Genomic DNA, 20,115 nt, shown 5'->3' on the forward strand with positions numbered 1-20,115 from the left:
TGAGGCCTCATCTCTAGTACTGTGTCCAGTTCTGGGCTCTGCAGTGCAAGAGAGATGTGGAGCTACTGGAGAGAGTCCAGCATAGGGCTACGAAGATGATCAGAGGGCTGGAGCATCTGCCCTATGAGGAACGGCTGCGAGAGCTGGGCCTCTTCAGCCTGGGGAAGAGAAGACTGATCTTATCAATGTCTGTAAGWACCTGAAGGGAGGGTGTCAAGGGGACGGGCACAAATTCTTTTCAGTTGTCCCGTGTGACAGGACAAGAGGCAATGGGCAGAAACTGAACCACAGGAAGTTCCACCTGAATGTGAGGGGGAATTTCTTCACTGTGAGAGTGACAGAGCACTGGAACAGGTTGCCCAGAGAAGTTTTGGAGTCTCCTTCTCTGGAGATACTCAAGGCCCGTCTGGATGCAAYTCTGTCTAACATGCTCTAGGTGACCATGCTGAGCAGGGAGGTTGGACTAGATGATCTCCAGAGGTCCCTTCCAACCTTACCAATTCTGTGATTCTATGATTCTTTTGCAGTCTTCACCAATGTAGTATCTGGCTGCCTGCTAATATGGTTAGTACAAGCATTTTAGAGTTTGGAGAGCTGACCATGCAAATTCCTGAGCAACCAAAGAAGCCCACAAGCCCATAGAGAGCAGCACTCTCTTAATGATACAGAGGATGAGGTGACATAGAGCCTGACTCACTGTGAACTTGTGCCAGACCACTGGAATTAAGCTCAGCTTCACAATCAGAAAACTGCCTTAAAACTACCCCACCACTATTCCTCTTTAGCAATGCATCTTCCTTGCTGAGGTATATACCTGGAATCCACCATGAGCAAGAGATGCTGAACCATCTTTTCAAGTACAGGAGATGCTAGCAAGTCACTTCAAGATCTTTTTAGCCTGGATTCTCTCTCCTTATTTTCAGAACTGTCACACTGTCAGGGAGGGCTGGGTAGCAATGATTATGTTAGGGAAGGTCCATGGTCTGTTTTCCAAAGCGTGGGTTTGCTGCTSTACAAGACTGTTTGGTTTAAGAGTTCAAATGAATTTTCACTGTAAGTCTTTCCTTTAAAAGATGAGATTAATTTCCAGTGCAAAACAGGACAAGCAAGAGCCACTGCAGCTAGCAGCCACTGCTGCTGAGAAAGCCCTAAGCAAGGATATTGCACTATTGTTTCATCTTTATGGAGAAAAGGATGCTTCCCTTTTTCTCTGATTAAAATGGATTGCATCTGTTTCCATGGTGATAGAGGGATGCTTTTGCTCCAAATGATGTAATTTTGGAAATCTATAAAAGCTTTTGTAGTGTGATTCACTCAAGAAGTAAGTTTACCTCCTTTTCCTGTTCTAATAGTCTTCCTAAAGCATCTCTCATTGTTCAGTGCTGAAGGCAAAATACTGATTTAAATGGACCATTAGTAAGACCCTGTTTGGCCATTCTTATGCCTTTATATCACTGAATTGTAAACTGGTACAATTAATACGCTGAGCCAATTTGATCATGTTCCATGAGTTAACTGGCTTCCACAGACATTAATCATMAAAAGACATGTATCTAACTGCAAAAATTTTTGAAAGCACTGAAGTGACTTTAGACTTGAGCAAACCAGAAAGCAAGGAGTCATCTCTTGTAAAAAAATGCAGGGTTTGCAATTACTGTTCATGTCACATTGGAATGGAAGAGAAATTTTTCCAATTAAAGAAATCTCATTTGGGTTCTGTGGGAATCCCCCAYGGCTGGGAACTAGTCCTAGTCTAGAGTATCTGAGAGTCTCATGGGTAAAGTAGAAACTAGGATTAATTTACCAACTACAGATAACTCAGGACATGACAATGGATACAGACACTCAGAACTGTATGGGCACAACCTACCATCACCCTTTCAACTATTTTGATGTGACTGCTTTCTTTCTATGGCTTTCCCTGGAACTTGCATCCTGCATCGTAGACGCCTTCCTGACACATTTCTATGAAATGCTTCACTGAGAATCCCATGCAACATCTCTAGATCTTTGCAGACAGGAGCAACAGTTACCAAACTCAAAACATAGGTCATATCTGAACCTGGACCTCTGGAGATTGTAGCATAAGGATACTACTAAGAATAAGAAGAGATTACTCTGTATAACAGGAAGGCAGTATTCAAGGGTAATTTACTGTACTGAACTGCAACTGCGCTGAGTATAAAGTGAAACAAAATTTGCATAGCACTCCGTTTCACAGAAAGCCAGTGGCGGTGGAGGGGGGGGAGGACTGATCTGGGTAACTATTCAGCTTCTGACATCAGAAACCTCCAATGCAGCATACAACACTGCCGTCGCGAAATCCCTGATCAAGAACATGAAGCTCCTTCCCCTCTTCACAGCTGCGTCCTGCTTCACGCCCCCGGGTCCCTCTTTCTTTGTACCACAAATGATGAAGTTTTTTTTCCAGATCACATGAGCCAGGATGAGGGGGAAAATCCTGCCAGGAACAGAGATGGGCTGCGAGTTGAATCTGATCAAGAAGAGATACAGAGCAGTACCCTGAGAGCTATATAAGAATGTGCTCAGCACAAGAGCAAACTCTTTTTCAGGTGAAGAACTCTCATGAATCAGCCATGCATATGACTGAAGACACCGTTTCAAGGAGGCTTGGGGCCACTAACAAAACGTGCTTGTATTTCATCATTGCGACACTTGTTGCTTTACTCATCTTTGCTTTAGCCACCATCATGGTCTTAGTCATTCAGAGGACGGTAAGCAATTTCTAACTTTACTCCTTGGCTATCTCTTTTACTTTTTTAAACTCTCACTTTCCAAAAATTATCCTGTGCCTGAAAATCAGACACTGCCAACTGTTATACATGCACACACATGAGTTAGTGGTGAGAAGGACAAAATAAAGAGGAAGAGAAAAGAACTGTCAAGAGAAGTAATTTTTCTATGGGCAACATTAATTTCTGCAGCTTTTAGTAAGCAGTTTCTTCTCTATCAACGGAAGAGGAAAGTTCATAATCCAAGGTTCAAGCCACCCTCTATCCAGCCTACTTAGGAGGAGGGATGGAGAGAGATCACTCCTCCAGTGTCCCCCTGGTTATTTACCCTTTTCTGAAGGGTCTCCTGTGGCTTCTTCGGAGACCAACTGCTGTATGAGATGGTCTGGTCTGGCAGTGCCTACAATTGTTCCTCTGATAGGCTGCTAACTGCTTTGGTGGCAGACATAAAACAGGGCATCTCTAGATGTGACACAGGGTGTGACATTGCCTGATACTTTACAGGAAAGACCAAAACAAAAAACAAGGATGCAGATAACCTTTGCAGTAAACACGAAACAAGGCTTTTGCCTTCAGCTTCCTTCAGTGGGGGACTCAACTAGTCCCCAACTAGTCTGGATGAGACCACGGTGCTGTCTGTTAGGATGCACTGTGGTGTGGTGAAGCAGAGCCCTCTTGAACTCAGAGCAATGGATGGGGGAGAAGCAGCTCTCTTTTTTGTTAGTCCTGCTCTTGRGTGTGATTCTAATGCAAAAGGAGAGTTGTAGCAACGATAACTGAAGGATGTAAGTGAGGAAAATTCTGACAAAAGGTATTTGCCTCTCCCTACACYTGTTTCTACCTTTTTAAAATAAAGAGGACCTCTCCAAAGTGGGGCTGGAATTGAATGGGGAACCGGCAGTGTAGTTCCAGCCAGGGGAGAGGCAGTATTTTCTTCTGGTGCAGGTGACTGTGAGTATAAAGAGTGCATTTCTGAAGTTTGCCACAAACTTCACTGGGGTAAAATGCCACATTAGAAGTTTTATAAGCTTAGAAATCTTATCACAAAATCTAAGTGCTGAAGTAACCTCTGCTGCTAATCATAGAAGGAAAGCATTAGCTCTGGGCTGCTKAAGGAAGTTGTCCATGGAAAACAATATATGACCTTCTAGCACAGTATTTTCTCTTACTAAATTGATCTTGTGCACATTTATGTGTCCATATATGCATATTATCCAGAAACTGAACCATTAAGGCTTGAGTGATATTTTTTAAAACTGTATCAGTGAGGATTCATTTACCTGAAATCACTGTTCTTCCAAAAAAGGAAGCAGTCTGGACATGGTTAGAATCACACATAGGTATTTTCAAATGATAAGTAGTGGGACATTAAGGAAGATCTTTAAAATAACTGCCTAGGTAATTACAGAATTGCTACAGCTATCCTATATAATGTGGCTTTCATTTGTACTTATTATGAAAGTAAGCATTAAATTAGCTCTCTGTCAGGATAAATGCAGTTACACCAGGTGCCAGAGGAGTTATATTACTGAGAGAGTCAGGGTTTTCATTTAAAAGAATAATGACATTATTGCACCTGCTTTGGAAACTGAGCTTGGCTGAAGGAGAAAGTAGTAAGCTGAGGTGTGTGAGAAACACAAGGAAGTTGAGTAGCAATTTTACACTGCAAGCAGAATTTGGCAGTAAATATGTAATTCRTGTTCTAGCTCTCTGTGAGCTAAAATTCTCCATCCATGGCTGGTCTCAAATTTCCATGCCAGGTAAAAATGGTGGTTCTGTGAGAGGTATTCCTCAAAGAATCCCAGGGCTTGCTCCAAAAAACCCTTGGCTCATGTTCACCCTGTCAGCACTCATCTGGGCAGTCTGGGCACCAGCTGCTTTGGTGATATAGTTGTGGCTTGGGCTGAGCATCTTTTAGTACTATTTTTAGTAGGCACCAGGGCAGGGGATCGGGGGAGTTGTCGTACTTCAATATCCTTGACTATTAAGTCTTGTTGCTGTAGGGAGTAAAGCATCATCAATTGGCTTAATTATTTTCTTTGTAACTTCTGAAGAGAGAACCARTATTTTGAGCGATCAGCCCCATGGGATGATCTGATTTTCTCTCCAAGATGTTGTCAGYTGAAGTATGTGAGTGGTCCTTGATCATTGGTGCAATGCTGGCAACTTCATGCTCTCCTCATGCTGAGCTGAGATGGAAACTTTCATGTTCCTCTGGTCAGAGGAGTGCTAGAGGTTCTCGGGGACAATATGGCCCTTAGGGCATGTCTTAGGTGCCTCCTTTGTGGTGGAGGCTTCTGGTGTCTTACAGATCTTAAAGTTACTTTGCCCCATTGTAGGTATGTGGAATTTGGCTGCTCAATCTCCTTCATCCCTTTCAATGAAGGATAATGCACTAAGAAGGTAAAAATCAAACTGTGTGAAAAGGAGGTGTTCTCRCCATCCAAAATCTTAGGTGCTCTTTTATCCAACATGAAAGACCAAACAAAACAAATAAACAAAAGAACTATGATTTCAGAATTGCTTCTCTAAACCTAACACTGTTTCTAATACATCGTATTCATGCCTTGTTTTGCCATGTTTTCCAGCACCCTAAGAAATTTCCATCATACCATGTTTTCAAGAAGGGCAGCACTGCACATTCAATATTTGGCCAGAGATGATGGCCAGGGAACTGTCAGTTTTTAGAATCACATACATAGCTGTGGTCAGTTTAGTTCTTCAGCTTGCAGCTGTGCAGACACTGGGCATCAGGTCAGTCACTTATACGGAACTTTCAGTAGTGATTTTCATTTTCTGTAGAATAAGAATGGTTGTTGTATGGGGGATCTTTGCCTATATTTTCCTTCTTAATACTATTTAAAAGTTGCAAAACCTTTACCCTTCTATCTATCTATCTGCTCCATTTCACTGCTGCTGGGGAGATACAGATACAGATGATATAGATATACATATGGGTTTGTGTACATGTGTATATGYACATATAAATCCAGTGAAAGACTTCAGGACAGGAAGTGCTATGCAAAGGTAGTTACTATGGCCCTCCAATGATAGGTTATCTTAGGATATCTTGTTAGGCAGRCTGTATTTGACACCAAAGTCACAAGATTTAGTACTATATGTAAGATGAGACAGTCCATCACTGTTCTGGGTTTTACAGAGTTCGTGTTTTTAACCTCTGAACTGTGTAGGCCAATCTTCTCAGTACTGTAAAGGCATCAGAGTGGCGAATGCTAAGAGTCAGTAGAGCATTTATACTTGTTGAACTAATTTCCAGGGGTGCTGCAGTTAAATACATAAAAATCTCATTAGCAGAGGAACTGTAGTGACTGAAAATCATTCCTATACTACCTAGCATGTTCCTGCACTAACTACTTGGTGATTTATGTATGCTTAGAAAAAGTCTACCATAGCCTGCCACAATCGATGCTAATTGGCCCCCTCTGGTGGGCAATCTTGATAGAAGCAGAAAAAAACTACTGAAAATTGCCACTAACTTTGCTTTTCCACTTGTTGAACTTTTGCAGGAAAACCATTGAGGCATTTTAGGAGAAAAGGGTGCTATTCTGACTCTTGCTATAAATAGTCTGTAAATTAAGAGCCATATGCCATCTAAAGGTGTCARTTGAATAGGTTTTGTCAATACTGGAATAACTGAATTTAAGATGGGCCTCCATTTCCCATGGCTTTTGTTGCCACATCAGCAGTGGAGAGAGTATCATATTTTCTGCGGGAAAAAAACACCACCTCCTTCCTCACCTTCTTGGCCATAAGATGGTGCAAAGCTCAAGGATGAACCAATGTCCCAGAGGTCAGTAGCTGGGATCCATCACTGCAGGAGAGATGGCTGCTGGGTCCTGAGTGAGTGCTGCTCCTCAGGGCCCGTCTGGATGCTTCCCTTCATGTCCTGTCCCAAAAGAGCACAACCCACTTCCTTTGACAGTAGTAGTCCGAAGAGCTTGTCCSTGAGAGCTCCTCAGCAGAGCTGCTGTGTGTTCACACACCTAGACACGTGCTTGGCTTTCAGAAAAACCCTGGCCCTAGTGAAGCTGGCCCAATGCTATTTTCTGGGGATTGTGTTTTGGAGGTGTTTTTTCTCTTGGACTTTCTGGGGAGCAGATACATGCTCCGGAGACCTCAGTTATTCAGTTCTGGCAGAATTAACCTATAACTCTCTGCCTGAAAACTGAGGGACATTGCAGGCTCCAGCTACAACCAGATATGGATATATGAAGAAGTGAGATAGGATGATTGCTCAGGTATCCCACAGATAACCCAAGATATCAGGGCAAGCTGCAATTCATTACACTGGCTTAAGCCATGGCACTGAAATTAGTAGAACAACCCCTTCTTCTGACCAGGAATTAAAGCTGTAAAAGCYGGTAACATTTCCGGTCAGGGAGTACATCTTTCTGAGCACATTTACCCATCACTGCTCAGGAATTATCACAGTATATGCCAACACCAGTATAACAACACTCTGCAACACTCGCTCTTTGCTACTGCTTGACTGCTAAATGTGTGTGTATAATTCCTCTGCAGCCGGGACCAGTTTGACTTACAGGTTTTCTTCTAAGAAGAGAGGAATTACAAGATGCATTTAATAAGAAGATTTTCACYATGTAGCAGATAAGGGTCCAATCTGATTTAATTCGGAAAAATTTCTTAGGTAAAGAAAGAAATGGCTCTTGCTAGCACCCGATTATCATTTTATCTAATGAAGCAAACTCAGATTATTCTGATTGCTGAGTAATGACTGAAATCTTTCGTTAGCAGCACCCAGAGTTGCTGCAGACAGGGTGAAATTCATTGCAATGAACCTTTTCCTGAGTTTGTGCTGTAGAATTTAATCTCTTCAAGCTTCTAGTCTGTGCTTCTTTACATTTCAAATTACAGCATTACATAGAATATTCCTGCTGTTAGAAAACAGCAATACCAGTAATATTTCAAACCAAGCTCTACTCAGCTGTCACTAATTAAATTGCATTAATATCTGGTGTTTTTACCCACTGGGAGATCTCCCAGGAGAGAACACGAGACATTAATACATTTAATTTTGATCCTGTTGCCCTGACAACAAAGCAAGTTGCAAGTCATCAGACTCTTTTCCTGTATGTCATCTCCAAGGGAGGTCTGCAATGTGAATGCCTCGCTCTGACAATAATGTCTCAATCAAGTGATTGAGCRCCCAGTGGGACTGTTGTCTGATTTCATTTGGTGCAATGTAGTTGTGGATGTAGCATCTCCTTTCTTTCCTGAAAAACTGCCTTTAATCCTCTGCAGAGGGCAGAAATGCTCATACATTGCACTGATATGCAATGCTTCTCCATGCCCTGAGTGCAGGGTGGTAGGACAGTCTCATGCAAGGCTGAGGCTGGAGCAGAAAGACCATGACAGGTGGTCCTTAGAATCACCAAGACTTGAGGGTGTTTTCAGTCCCACATTTGATGACAGGTGTGCATGGGATCCATGGGAGTTTCGGCSGATGGATGTTATGGAGAGGGACTAAAAAGCTTGGAAATACCTGGTCTTCCAAATTGAAGCTCTAGATTTCCTTTCGGCTCCTAACGCAGCAGATTGCCTATATATCCTAGGCAGATCACCTGGAGAAACACATTGGCTCTCCTCTTGCTGTAATATAGATTCCTTTYCCCCTCTCTTACTCAGGTGTGCGGAGAGAAAGTCAGCAAATCAGGTATTACAGGTACCCAAATCCTGCGCTACCTGCGCCGACTCTGTCTGCAGGACACAGCATTTTATGATTAGAGCCAAAGAATAATACTGTTTTGCTGAGAGCAGAAGCAGGTCTGCACTTCAGGTACAGTTGAAAAAACGGTCACATTAGGTCAGAGTCTAAGTAAAACTACTTTTACACATTTAAGGCCAGAACCTTATGTACCACAGAGACATAAGTTGACTTCTCTTACTGTCCTATCTTTCATCTCCCCATGCTACACATTATCCTATTTATGTCCAGAAATAAAGTGCTTATTTCAGATTGCTGTCATAAGACCCTTGATTTCTCCAGCCCAGTAGCAAYGAAGTTGTCTCACACTGGATGCATGGTCTGCCTCCTTGCTTTCAGATGTAAATGTCCTGCCAAAGTCAGTCCTTGCTTCCCTACTATCTCATTCTTGAATATGCTAAATTGGGCCTGGCTACGTCAGACTGCACAACTACCCCAGGTAATCACTATCCAGATTAAAGRAGCTAGTTTAGGCTAGCCTAAAAGGGAGCAAAACCACTCCCTGATACTAAAATTACTGTAGGTCTGCCCTGGTGCATGTGTGTGAAGGGACATGACACACAGTTTCCAGTGCTGAGACACTCTCAGTTTCTTTCCTTGTATGTTGGGAGAACTTGTTTGCTCCTCGAGGGCATTGCTACAGGTCTGTGAGCTGTCAGTGATTTAACCTGCATGGAAATAATATGCAAGCAAGCACACACTTGAAGGTTTAACATTTGGATGGCAGAGGTGTGATGAAACACCACAGACTAAATCTACCATATTTACACACTCAGGGCATGTTTCCTRCTATGCAAACATAACTTCCTCTGCCATCTTGTCCCTTGGGTTTACATCCCAGCAAGTAGCAGGAATAGCTGTGAGGCAGGGCTGATGTACCACTGCTCTAAGACCTGTCGTAGGCATTACAGCTTCTATTTCTGGTCACCTAAGAGCTTTCCAGAGACAGACGTTCTCAAAGGTCACCAGTCCTGTATGAGGAGCCCTGCTCTGTTCTACTCTTTCCAAGCTTTGCAAGCCACAAAACAGGGGGGTTCAGGCTTTTGCTTTCAAAGTGACCCCAACAAAAGCTGCACAGATTTCCCACAGCACTGAGAGATTTGCTGCCCATGTCAGAAATGTAGATTTCTAGATTAGGGGGAAAAATGAACTCTTCAGGCCACACAAACACCTACTTGCACTATTTTTGCACCACAAGCTGTGATGAGGAATGCATGAGAGTGAAATTCRGATGTGTGAAAAAAAAGTTATATCTGGAGGCTTGAGCTCCCTAGCAAGTCCCCTCAGACCCACGTGTCTCTGTAGGAGCCATATGATCTATAGTGGTTGGTGCTGGCTCCTTGTGTATCGGTCTCTGCATTGCCCTCCTGGGACACAATGGAAATTTTTAAGATCCATTTTGAAAACCGGGCCCTCCTTAAGCGCCAGTATGCCCAGCCCCCAGAATAACCATCCATTCTCTTGCTTCTCTTTCAGGCAGCTGATCCAGCCACAGAGGGTGTTGCGAAACCTATCAGGACAGGTAAGACACCTAAAAAGTCAATAGGTGCGATTTGTCTGATCTGTAATGCAAACATTGTCCAAGATGACAAATAAGCTAATTGTGCACATCTTAACCTTTCACATAAAGCTTCTTCTTGAGGAAAAACCAAGGCAGTGTTGCAGTGTTAAAAAAAAAAAAAAGGCTAAAAAAGCTTTCAAATTACTCATTACCTCCAGAAACCAATGCACGAGGAAATAACAAGCATTTCTGAACTTACCCTGAGAGGTTTTTGCAACAGAGCATTTTTGCCAAAGGATGTGAACATCGGTTGGACTATTAGGTCTTGGTTTAAAGGCTGGCTCCTGCAYATGTGGGCATAGCGTCCCCATTTTCGCAAGCCCTGAGTGCAAAGATGCTGGCACATATTTCAAAGCAACTGACTCCTCCTGAATTCCCTTGGCCTGGAGTAGTCATGAGTTTGTTACTGGTTTGCAGGAAAAAAAAAGAAGAGGAGGGGCAGGTGTGGGAGAAGCAGGAAGAAAACMACAGCAAGAGATGCAGAGCAAGAAATTAAAACATTGTTTAGCATAAATCAAGAATAGCTCTATTTATTTTGTTGCTGTTGCTTCCCAAATTATGTGGCCTTAGTATCAAGTATCTTAGCTTACTGCAAACGAGATTGTCTACTCAGCCTAGGTGGATAGGAGATGGTACTCCCTTCCGGTCTACACTGGGGGAAACAGAGGCACAGAGTTCATCTAGAGGGGTTGGAAGAATTGGGAATCGACACTCAAGGTCCAGAGACTCCTAATTACAAAAGCAGCTTTTCTGCACCTCAGTATTTTCATAGAGTTAAGATAATGAAGCCTCTGCTTCATTACCTGAAGCTAGGTAGAATATGCTCTAACTAGGAGAATTTCTGAATTCAGAGGTCTTTTGGGGCTTTTTCATGCCCAAAGGTCTTGAAGTGGTCCCTGCGTGTCACAGTGTCCTACCTCAGAACTTCACATTGGCCTAACTATCATTTTTTTAAAAACTCATGTAAAACTGGAGGCATTTTCTTCCATAGCCAAACGTCTGCCTCTGCAGATGGGCTGCTTCTAACCTCCATGGTGATGGAAAGGAGGCAACAACTGTGAGAAGGTCTGGCCCTAGAGAGACACCCCAGAGCAGAGCCTCCACTCTCATAAACCAACACAACCTCAGGGAAGTCACCAGAACTGTGCTGGTTTTCGTGGCTGAGTTTTACTGCTAGGTAGCAAGATGTAGTGAAAGCTGTCCGAGTGGAGCACAGTGACGGACAGAGGAGCAGCCACAGAGACATTATCCGTCAGTCAGCATCATTTCAATGCAAAGTACGAGCAATGCTGGCATTAAAAGGGCAGGAAGGAGGAGTCTCACTAATCCGAAAGAAGTGCGTTGATTTTTTTTTCCCCTCCAGCTCAGCCAGCTGGTGCCGCTTGCTTTCTCTCTTCATCAATAACTGGCAGCTGCCTGTCAGGAGGAATTTGCAAGATGTTTCATTAGCTGGAAACCTTTTTGTCTTTGGGTCAATATCAATTACAGGCACCCTCTTGCTCTGAATCCTGCTGGTAAATCTGAGATGATGCCACGAGTGAAAGATAGAGGAGGGAACGAGAAAGAAACCCCACAAGGCAGGAGAGGTTTCTGAAAGCTGTTTGTGATAGGTGCAAGCACTTTATCAGCCTTGCCATCATTGCCTGTCAGGGTCTATTATACAGCTCTGGCAGGATAATGGAGCATTAAAGTGTGAGTGAATTACAACAGCCTTTTATTTTTCTGTTAAAATGCGTAAAGCGAAACTAATTGATTAATTTATCCCATGAGTTAGTTTGCAGAGGCCCCTTTGGCAGGAAAGTCCGTTGCACAGTGCAAGGCTTCACTCGTTGACTTCAAAGCAGGGAGAGGTAGTGACTCGCTGCGGGGTCCCGGTGCACCAAAAGGGACAGAATCGCGACGTGGGTGGTGAGGCTTGGGCAGAGGGTGCTGGAGATTGAGATTTGCAGAGCGTCTGCCATGCAGGCAGACCAGATGCTGGTAGAGTAATCTGGCTGTATGCTTCACCCTCTGGTTCACAGCAGTGCCCTCGAAGCTCTAACAGTGGCCAAGGACAGAAAAACTGAGCAATGCTGAGTTGCCAGTGCTCAGCCTCGCTCTAGCCCTGTGTGTGGCTCTGTACTGATGGGGAAGCTAAAGGTGTTGGCTAAGCTGGTGGTAGCTGCTTGTGCAAAATGCCTTGGAGATGCTAGGGGGGGGGATGCGGGAATGCGCCCGTGAGAAGGGTGTGGGTTCCTGCAGGCAGAATTGCTCTGTAACGTAAATGGACAGTCACCCAGACATAGCCTCTTCCCTGAATTAATTTAGTAATGTTAAAACAGCCAAACAGGAGAAAAAGCAGCTTGATTTCATTTAGATTTCCAATGAGATTATATTCTCTTATTAGCTAAATACCAGTGGGCCCTAGAGCAGAGCTAGGGAGCGAGTACCTTCCTGGCTCAGCTGTCAATCCTCGATGGATGGGTTTGCAGTAATCTGCAAGCAGTGGCTGAGAAAGATGCTAATTAAATGTTGGTGTGAAAAATGATACCAGTCTCCTGAAAACCACTTCGCCATACTCCATGGAATGGCTGAACAACAGAGGAAATAATTAAATTTGCCATGAAGTAAATGTTTGTGAAATGTTCTTTTTGCGGATATATTTCTCTGTGGAAACCCATCCACTTTTCACAGCCACTGAATCACATACTAATAAATACCACAGAGGTATTATCATTACATTCACTTTATGGAAGGAAAACTAAGGCATAGAGAAATTTGTAATGGTCTGCCAGGCATCAGTTCTCCTGACATCCTAGCTGTCTTCTCCAAGCCTTGTTTCCCTATAAATCCCTCGAAGGCTAGCTTTTCTTGTTGTTATTTGAATCACAAAGACACAGTAACAAAATCTGTTCTCATTTACAAAAGAAAAACATAGAGATACGTACGCACACGCACACCATATATATTTTTGTCCAGCAGTAAGATTGGCAGACAGACAAGCAAAGGAAATTACGCATCTTGCTCACAGTTTCAATGGGAAATGGTTTCCCAAATAAAAATCTGGCCTTGAGAACTTAAGATAATACAGATGACACATCCTTGCTGCACTAAGGTAAATCAGGCTAAAGCCAATGAGCAGAGAGAGTCATTTTCCAGATTTACAGTGGTATAACCAAGTGCAACTCGCTCTGCTGCAACTAAATCTGCTCTCCTGCAGGCTGGCAGTAATCCACCATAGCACCACTAAAATCCCAGTCAGTCAATAATCCTGACATGGTGAATTCTTCAGAAACAGACATCTCACATTCAGACTGTAGAGATTTTTATTCTCTCAGCTTCAGTATGTGCATATATATATGTATGTAAAGCTCTCTGTACTTCCAGGGAAGTTGGGGCAGATGAGCCGTGTTTCTCACTTAAAAAAATGTGGTAATCTTGGGTTTGTAAATGCTAGAGAGAGTGCACAGACATCCCCCTAAGCAAGCGTCTGGAGGAAACTGCAGCTAAACACATGCAAGTTAGTCATAACAGGGGCTGGTTTGTTTTTTAATTAATAATGAGGTGATTGGTATTGCCAAATGCCAAATGATGTGTCCTCTCGCTCTTCAATACTTAAAACACAAGTTATCAGCTGTATAGACAAATAGCTCACGAAATTATGTGGCCTTTACTACACCGGGAAGTAGGCTAGAGCACGCGCAGCAGCACCTAGGTGAGAAACATCACTACGGGACACAGATCTCAGTTTTACTTTATGGGCCTCTTTGACCTGCTGGCTGGCAGCTGCTTGCAGGACGCTTAACTGGAAGAGCATGAGTTAACGACAGTCAAGGAGACTTCGGATAGGGACTGCTGAGAAATAAGAGGAATTAATCTTGATAACCCCAGGACAATGCTAGAGACAAAATCACCTTGCCTAATTGTAAATGCTCTTAAACTGGAGGTTGGGGAGGAGGGGGTTGAAAGCTGTATATTGCTGGCCTTTACCTCTTAGGATATTTTTCTAATTTATTTTATCCTTAAGATAAAGCGTTTGAGGCATTTCAAGTGTTTGAAATGCTCTCATGCCTGTCCACACTCAAATCTCCAGCCAGCTCTAATGCTGTAGGCACTGCAGAAGAATTGCAAGAGGTGACTGCTGCTGAAATGAGCCTCAAATTCCCTGGTGGGGTGGAGTGTTCACCTTGGTGGCAAAGCTTTGTTCCACCAGGTCACTTGGTCTCAACATCCTTTACACTGCCACCGTACCCATCTCAGGTGGGAAAACTGAGGTAGCCAGGAGGCAGGAGGGGCTCCCCAGGCCGAGCTGCTCCTCCCCAGGACCCGTTGGGCACTGCCCGGCCACACCGCCTCGGTCCACGAGCCCATGGCCCACCAGTTCCTGCGGCTGGAGGACGCAGCCCCGCCGGGGGCTGCTGCTGCCTTTCTGCAAGAGGCGCTCACCCATTTGCAGCGCAGGTGGAAGTCGTGCAAGCCTCGGCCACGGCTCCCGTTTTGCAGCCCTGAGGCACATCTGCTTTGGCTTGGCGGTTAAAAGCTGCCTTAGGCTCAAGCAAATTCTCTGGCCCTTTCCGGCAGGACTGCCCCTTGGGGCGCTCATCATGAGACAAAGGGGATCGGGCAGACGAAAGGCAATTCTCTCCTGGTAGCTTCCCAAGAGCAGAATAACCTAAACAGCCTCCTATCAAGACTCCTTCATCAACTGGTGGGTTTGGAGCAGCCTGGTCTGGAGTAGTGTCTGTGCATCCTGCATCACAGGGAACAAGCGAAACCAGTATGGCCTCCCTGCTACTTAGTCCACACCATAGCTTTGCTTTTCCTCCTTCTTACCATACTTTTAAATCCATATAATCCTATTGACTTCAGTGGGATTACTTCTGATTTACATGCTATCAGTGCAAAGCCAGTTAGGTAATGATGTGGTTGAACATATCCACTGATCAGTGCCAAAACTCTGGTATATCAGTAATGTTTCAGATAAAAGAATTAACTTTAGAAACAAACCTGGAAAAATGGTTATAAGCTGCCTTAGCAAGCAGGGACAGGAAATGTCTCTGTATAACAACTTTTTTTTCCACACCATGTCTTCTCAGAAACACAGCTGATGTCACCAAATAAATGGCTTGCAAACACACACACATATAAAACTTGCTGACGTCAATGAATGTAAGTGCAGGTTTGCAAGTGTGAAATACAGTCAGACCAGCAAGGAGTCAATCTGGAGAGACACCATGCAAATATCCTGAGACAGCTCAGGACGGATACGGCTCCTGGAAGCAGCAGCTCACTTGTGGGCAGGCACAACACTTTGCTGGGTTAGCAAAAGTAATAGGGCTGCAGCTTCCAATGTTTGCTTGAGCAGCAGGGGATTTTCTGCTTTAGAAGGTAAAACCCCCTTAAATGCCCGAGTTTCTATAAAAAGTCTCCCTTGCTGTAGGACATCTGCAAGGTGAGCGGGCTCAGGACCACTGAATGTGCCTCACCGGACTGCTGTGGCCATTCTAACAGGGTTGGTCTGGAGTAAGGGTCAGAAGGGTTTTCTTACATTTTCCTATCCTATTCCACATCTCCATGTCTGTGTAGTGTCTGCACACTCCCTAGAAACTACATTGACATGACTAACAGCATGGAAAGTAGGTTTTGCTCTTCCTCTGGGGATTCCCAGCACAGCCAAGGGAGCTTGGTACACAACCGATTCATTTTTGAGGTTGTGCAGGGAGTACCTGCTTCCCTCCAGAGAGTTTCAGTTAATGCAACTAGAAAAAGACTGGACTTCTTTCAAGACACCCACAGCCTGTTTCTCCAGCAGTACAAGTGTGAAGATGGCAATGTTACAAAACATCAACCAGTGCTACTTGTACATGTGACCATCTTCCCCCTGATTTATCCACCCTCCTGACCAGGAATTTCCTATATATCAGGCCAAGCGGACACCACAGAGGTCTGGAGATTTGAACTGCCTTTCTTGCACCCTTAGTTTCAGGAATTTTATAAAAATTATGATCCTTAGCTCGCTCTGCATTTAGTAGACCCTTTCTATACTGTTTACGTTAGGAACAACAAGAAATATATCACCTGTTCTTGCAGTTATTGCATGGAGTTATTGCAGATTTACTTATGTTGTAACTGGGAGCTGAATCTAGTTCCGCATATGATCCGTCCTTCTGAGAACCTTGTAGTGTAGGTAACTATCATACCAATTTTATAAACTGATTCACAGGAAAACTTGCGTGATATGCAAACTCTGGGACAGGGGGCTATAGTTAGGCCTGGCTCTACTAAAACTCATTCATGCTTTCTTCTTTGTATTCAGCTGTAGAATAAAACACAGGACTTTCCCAAACTCCTGTCTGAGCTGCTTAGGAACATCCACATCCACAGCAAGGCCAGCAGATGTAAAGAAGAAGAGGTCAATACAATGAGTCATTTGTCTGACTGGGTGCAGCCACCCAGGACACAGAAGGATATACTTTATTTTCCGCAAACTGTATCTAATTGTTACATTCATATGCCTGTAGGGTATAGCATAAAACCCACAGGGCTGTACAATCTGTTCTCTACATAGAGAATAGAGTAGGAATAATCAGTGTCAGCCACTGAAAGCCTCCCTCAGTAAGAACGGACAAGGAAAGGCTTGCACAGAGAAGATGAGAAAATGAAATGTATCCAGTGAGGATGTGAAGCACAAGGATAACAGTGAGGTGTAAGGCCAGGGATGCAGATGTAGGGATGCCAGGCCAGGATGTGCATACCAGGCATGCAGGGCCAGGGGTGCAGGGCCAGGGGTGCAGGGCCAGGGATGCAGGAGTGCGGATGCTGGGCCTAGGGTGCAGGCACAGCAGCCCCAATGTTCCCACCTGTGACCCCATTAGAGAGACCCATCCCCTGCTCTACTGCCCTGGTCTCCCCCCTGACATGTGCTCTGGGATTTGGAGGCTTTCTCATGATCCCCCTTGGCCCACCTTCCCTTCTGCTTGGAGCTAAGACACTTGCAGGGTGCATGACACTTCCTTTCTGATGGTGATTTTGTACGAAGACCCTTTTATACACTCCAGATAGTCAACAGCTTCACCTTCAGCCTTGGAGACCTCCACATTTTGCCTCTAAGAGAACAGAGTAACAATTCAAAAGCTCCCAAAAGGTCATTTGCAGAACCATATTCCAGCTAGAAGTGCAGAGCTGTGTCTGTAACTGTACCATGCAAATAGTTCAGCCCTCTAGGATGGCTACGTGGCTTATCCCCATGTAATTTCGGGGAAGCAGAACAAGAAATGCAAGTTTTGAAGCAGTAACTACGAGCTACCAGGGCCTTGGACTGCTAGAAGTTTACCAATAGAGTTAACACTGCTACAAAATCTACATGTGGATCAGATACTCCTGGGCATGTGGTAAAAACCAGTACTGGGACACTCCTCTCTAGCTCCAGGTGTTTGCCACAGGCCTTTGATGGAGATCACTGACCCTTTGAGCCAGCTGCCATAATTGCATGTGCAGTTTGTCCATAGACTCATTTCATTAAATAAGGGAGGTCTTGAAGAATATGTGCAATACTATCTATTTAAGGAAAGACAGGAGGGAGTTGTACATATTGCTTTGCAAGGGGAATAAAAGCCAGTGATGTGGTGGCAATGAGACAGTCGCTTCATCCTGCTTGGATGCGGAGCAGCACCTGTATCCATGACTGGCATCTGGGCCTCCACCCAGCCCCAGGCACAGGTCCTGCACCCCATCACATGGGTGATGGAGCAAGGACTCATTTCAATCATCTCCAGCAGTGATGGGGTGTCTGGGGACAGCTGAAGGTTGAGCTGGACAGTACGAGGTGAGGATCACTACAGTGGGAAGTTGACAGCATCTCCCATAACCCAAACAGCTCTGGAGTGGTTATTTAATCTGTTTTTCCTTCAGGGAACACCTCCGAAGACTATTTAAGAATCCTACAGAGTGTCCCAATCAAGACAGCTGCTGCGTACATGAGAGGTCAGTGGGGAGCCCAGCCGAGGGCGAGCTTTGGCAAATGCATGTTTCAGAGCTGGCTGGAGAGCAGACTATTTGTATTATTCAAAATGAATTCAGTGGCAAATAACTTTTTGACTAGATGGGCATTTTATAGGGAAAAAAAACTTAGTTTTCTTGAAAACGTGGGGTTTTGGAAAATCTCCTATCTGATCACATAGACATATTTTTTTTAACTTGATAAGAAAACATAAATAAGGAAATACCTTCTCCCCCAGAACGCACAAGTGTATATTCCCACTATTTCCCTTGAATATTGCAGAAAGCCATTTTCACTGCTTCTCTTTGTCTTGGGTTTCCCAAAGGGCTGCACAGTCCTTGGGACTTAACACCTCACTTTTTAAGTGTGAACCACTCAGCTGGGGTTAAGGTCCTCTGTTGGAGTTTCTGACAGGAAAACCACAGAATAACAGAATAGGTATCCCCATTTACCAGGAAATACTACTGCAGTCAAAAAACTCTACCTTAGGTCACTAGAGTTCAGTGACTCATTTTAATATGTGTTTGCCTTTTCTTCTAGTGTCAAACCCAGTAAACAGTTCAAAACTGAGCTTGATCGAGAAGGGTGTTTGTGAAGATATCCAGTGCAAGAGTGAGGAGCTGGTGATAGAGAAACAAGGTCTCTACTTGATCTACTGCCACTTGAACTTTTACTTTACCAGCTGTTCAAACAAACCCACAGACCTGAATATAGAGCTCCTGGTGAATGACAAGATCAGCAGGCAGACATTATCCACATGGTGTGCGTCAGACTCCTGCCAAGAAAAGGCTTTTAAGACCTTGTTCCAGCTCCACTTGACACATCTAAACGTGAAGGACCGGATATCAGTAAGACTTAATCAGCCTGAATTTTTGAATGTAGCTTCCCTTCCCAATGAAAATATTCTCGGGGTCTTGATGTACAGTGACGAAATGTGAGCGGCTCTCTGCCTTCCTGCAGCCGCCCACGCTATCTTTCTTTGAACAACAGTAGCCTGCTTTTACTAGGCAAAACCTTGTTTTAAATTTCCTATCTCACTCCGTCGCTAGGGTAAACAAGGTGCTTTGTGGCAGCGTCCCAGAACGAAACCTAAAACACCGTACGACCCGCATCTGACAGACGTAGGATCACTACTCTGTTTTGGCTCAGAGTAGGACTGCTGTGATGTTGGGCTATCCGGCATATAACCCCAGCCACGCCAGTGGTTCCTCAAAACAACCCTGTGCAAACACAGATCAAACCAGGTTATGGGAAGACTAGACAACATGGAGAATTTTTGGCTAACGGATTGCCAGCAAGGTGCCTGTGCTCAGGAAACAGGGGAATCTCTTTATCTGAATTATATCCAATTGTATTTTAAGCTAGTCTTTCCAAAAGCTAATGGTCAAAGCTCGTAAATAATGCTTTCTTTACAACTGGAGCATGCAACAGCAACTCTTGAGCAGCTTTATGGGTAGATTGTACAAAAGCAAAGATGAGGAAATTGTTGACTCACAAGCTGGTAGCTAACGCTCTGGGACAGGATGTAGGAGATTTGGGACTTGCAAAATATTTCTGTGCTGCATTCTGCTATAGACTTTGTGGGATTTAGTTCCAAATGTCTACTTTTTTACTATTTATACATCTTTTCTATTTAAACATGAAGCGCTTTGGGGGCAGCAACTGTGTATAGGCACAGTGCTTAGCCTCTGTTCTCATCTGGGGCTTCTAGAGCCTTCCATAAGAAATAGCAAAATAATGATCTAGTTTTGCTGCAAAACAAAGTTCATGATGATATGTTTTTCTTGAATCTTGTGCAGCCTATCTGACAGTAAACTGAATGACACTGTAACACTGAGTCGTGTAAAACTCTATCTAACAACACAACTTCCTGAAAATCCAAAACTGAGATCTGAGGTTCCAACTTTCCCAAAGACAACTTCAAAGCTGACCCTCAGCTGGGAGATGTGTACTTGGACAATCCACAGGATAGAGTTTTATTAGAGCTTCTTTAGGTCACTAAGAAGCTTAGAAAATGAAGGATAAACCAATAATCTCAGGTCTTCTTATTTATGCATTTCAGTAACACAAAGATATT

General features: G+C 44.0%; 1 protein-coding gene across 1 annotated transcript; it reads left to right on the forward strand.

Annotated features, from left to right (window-relative positions):
* The first annotated feature begins 2,540 nt into the window (after positions 1-2,540).
* On the forward strand, positions 2,541-18,976 carry TNFSF8 (TNF superfamily member 8). The gene is made up of 4 exons (XM_085320092.1): positions 2,541-2,735; positions 9,976-10,021; positions 17,951-18,022; positions 18,579-18,976. The coding sequence occupies exons 1-4, from the start codon at positions 2,541-2,543 to the stop codon at positions 18,974-18,976; spliced, it is 711 nt and encodes a 236-aa protein (XP_085176218.1).
* Positions 18,977-20,115: the final 1,139 nt, after the last annotated feature.

This window comes from Rhea americana, unplaced genomic scaffold (genome assembly GCF_003343005.1).
Source record: "Rhea americana isolate MKP2758 unplaced genomic scaffold, rheAme1 scaffold_61, whole genome shotgun sequence".
Taxonomy (NCBI): domain Eukaryota; kingdom Metazoa; phylum Chordata; class Aves; order Rheiformes; family Rheidae; genus Rhea; species Rhea americana.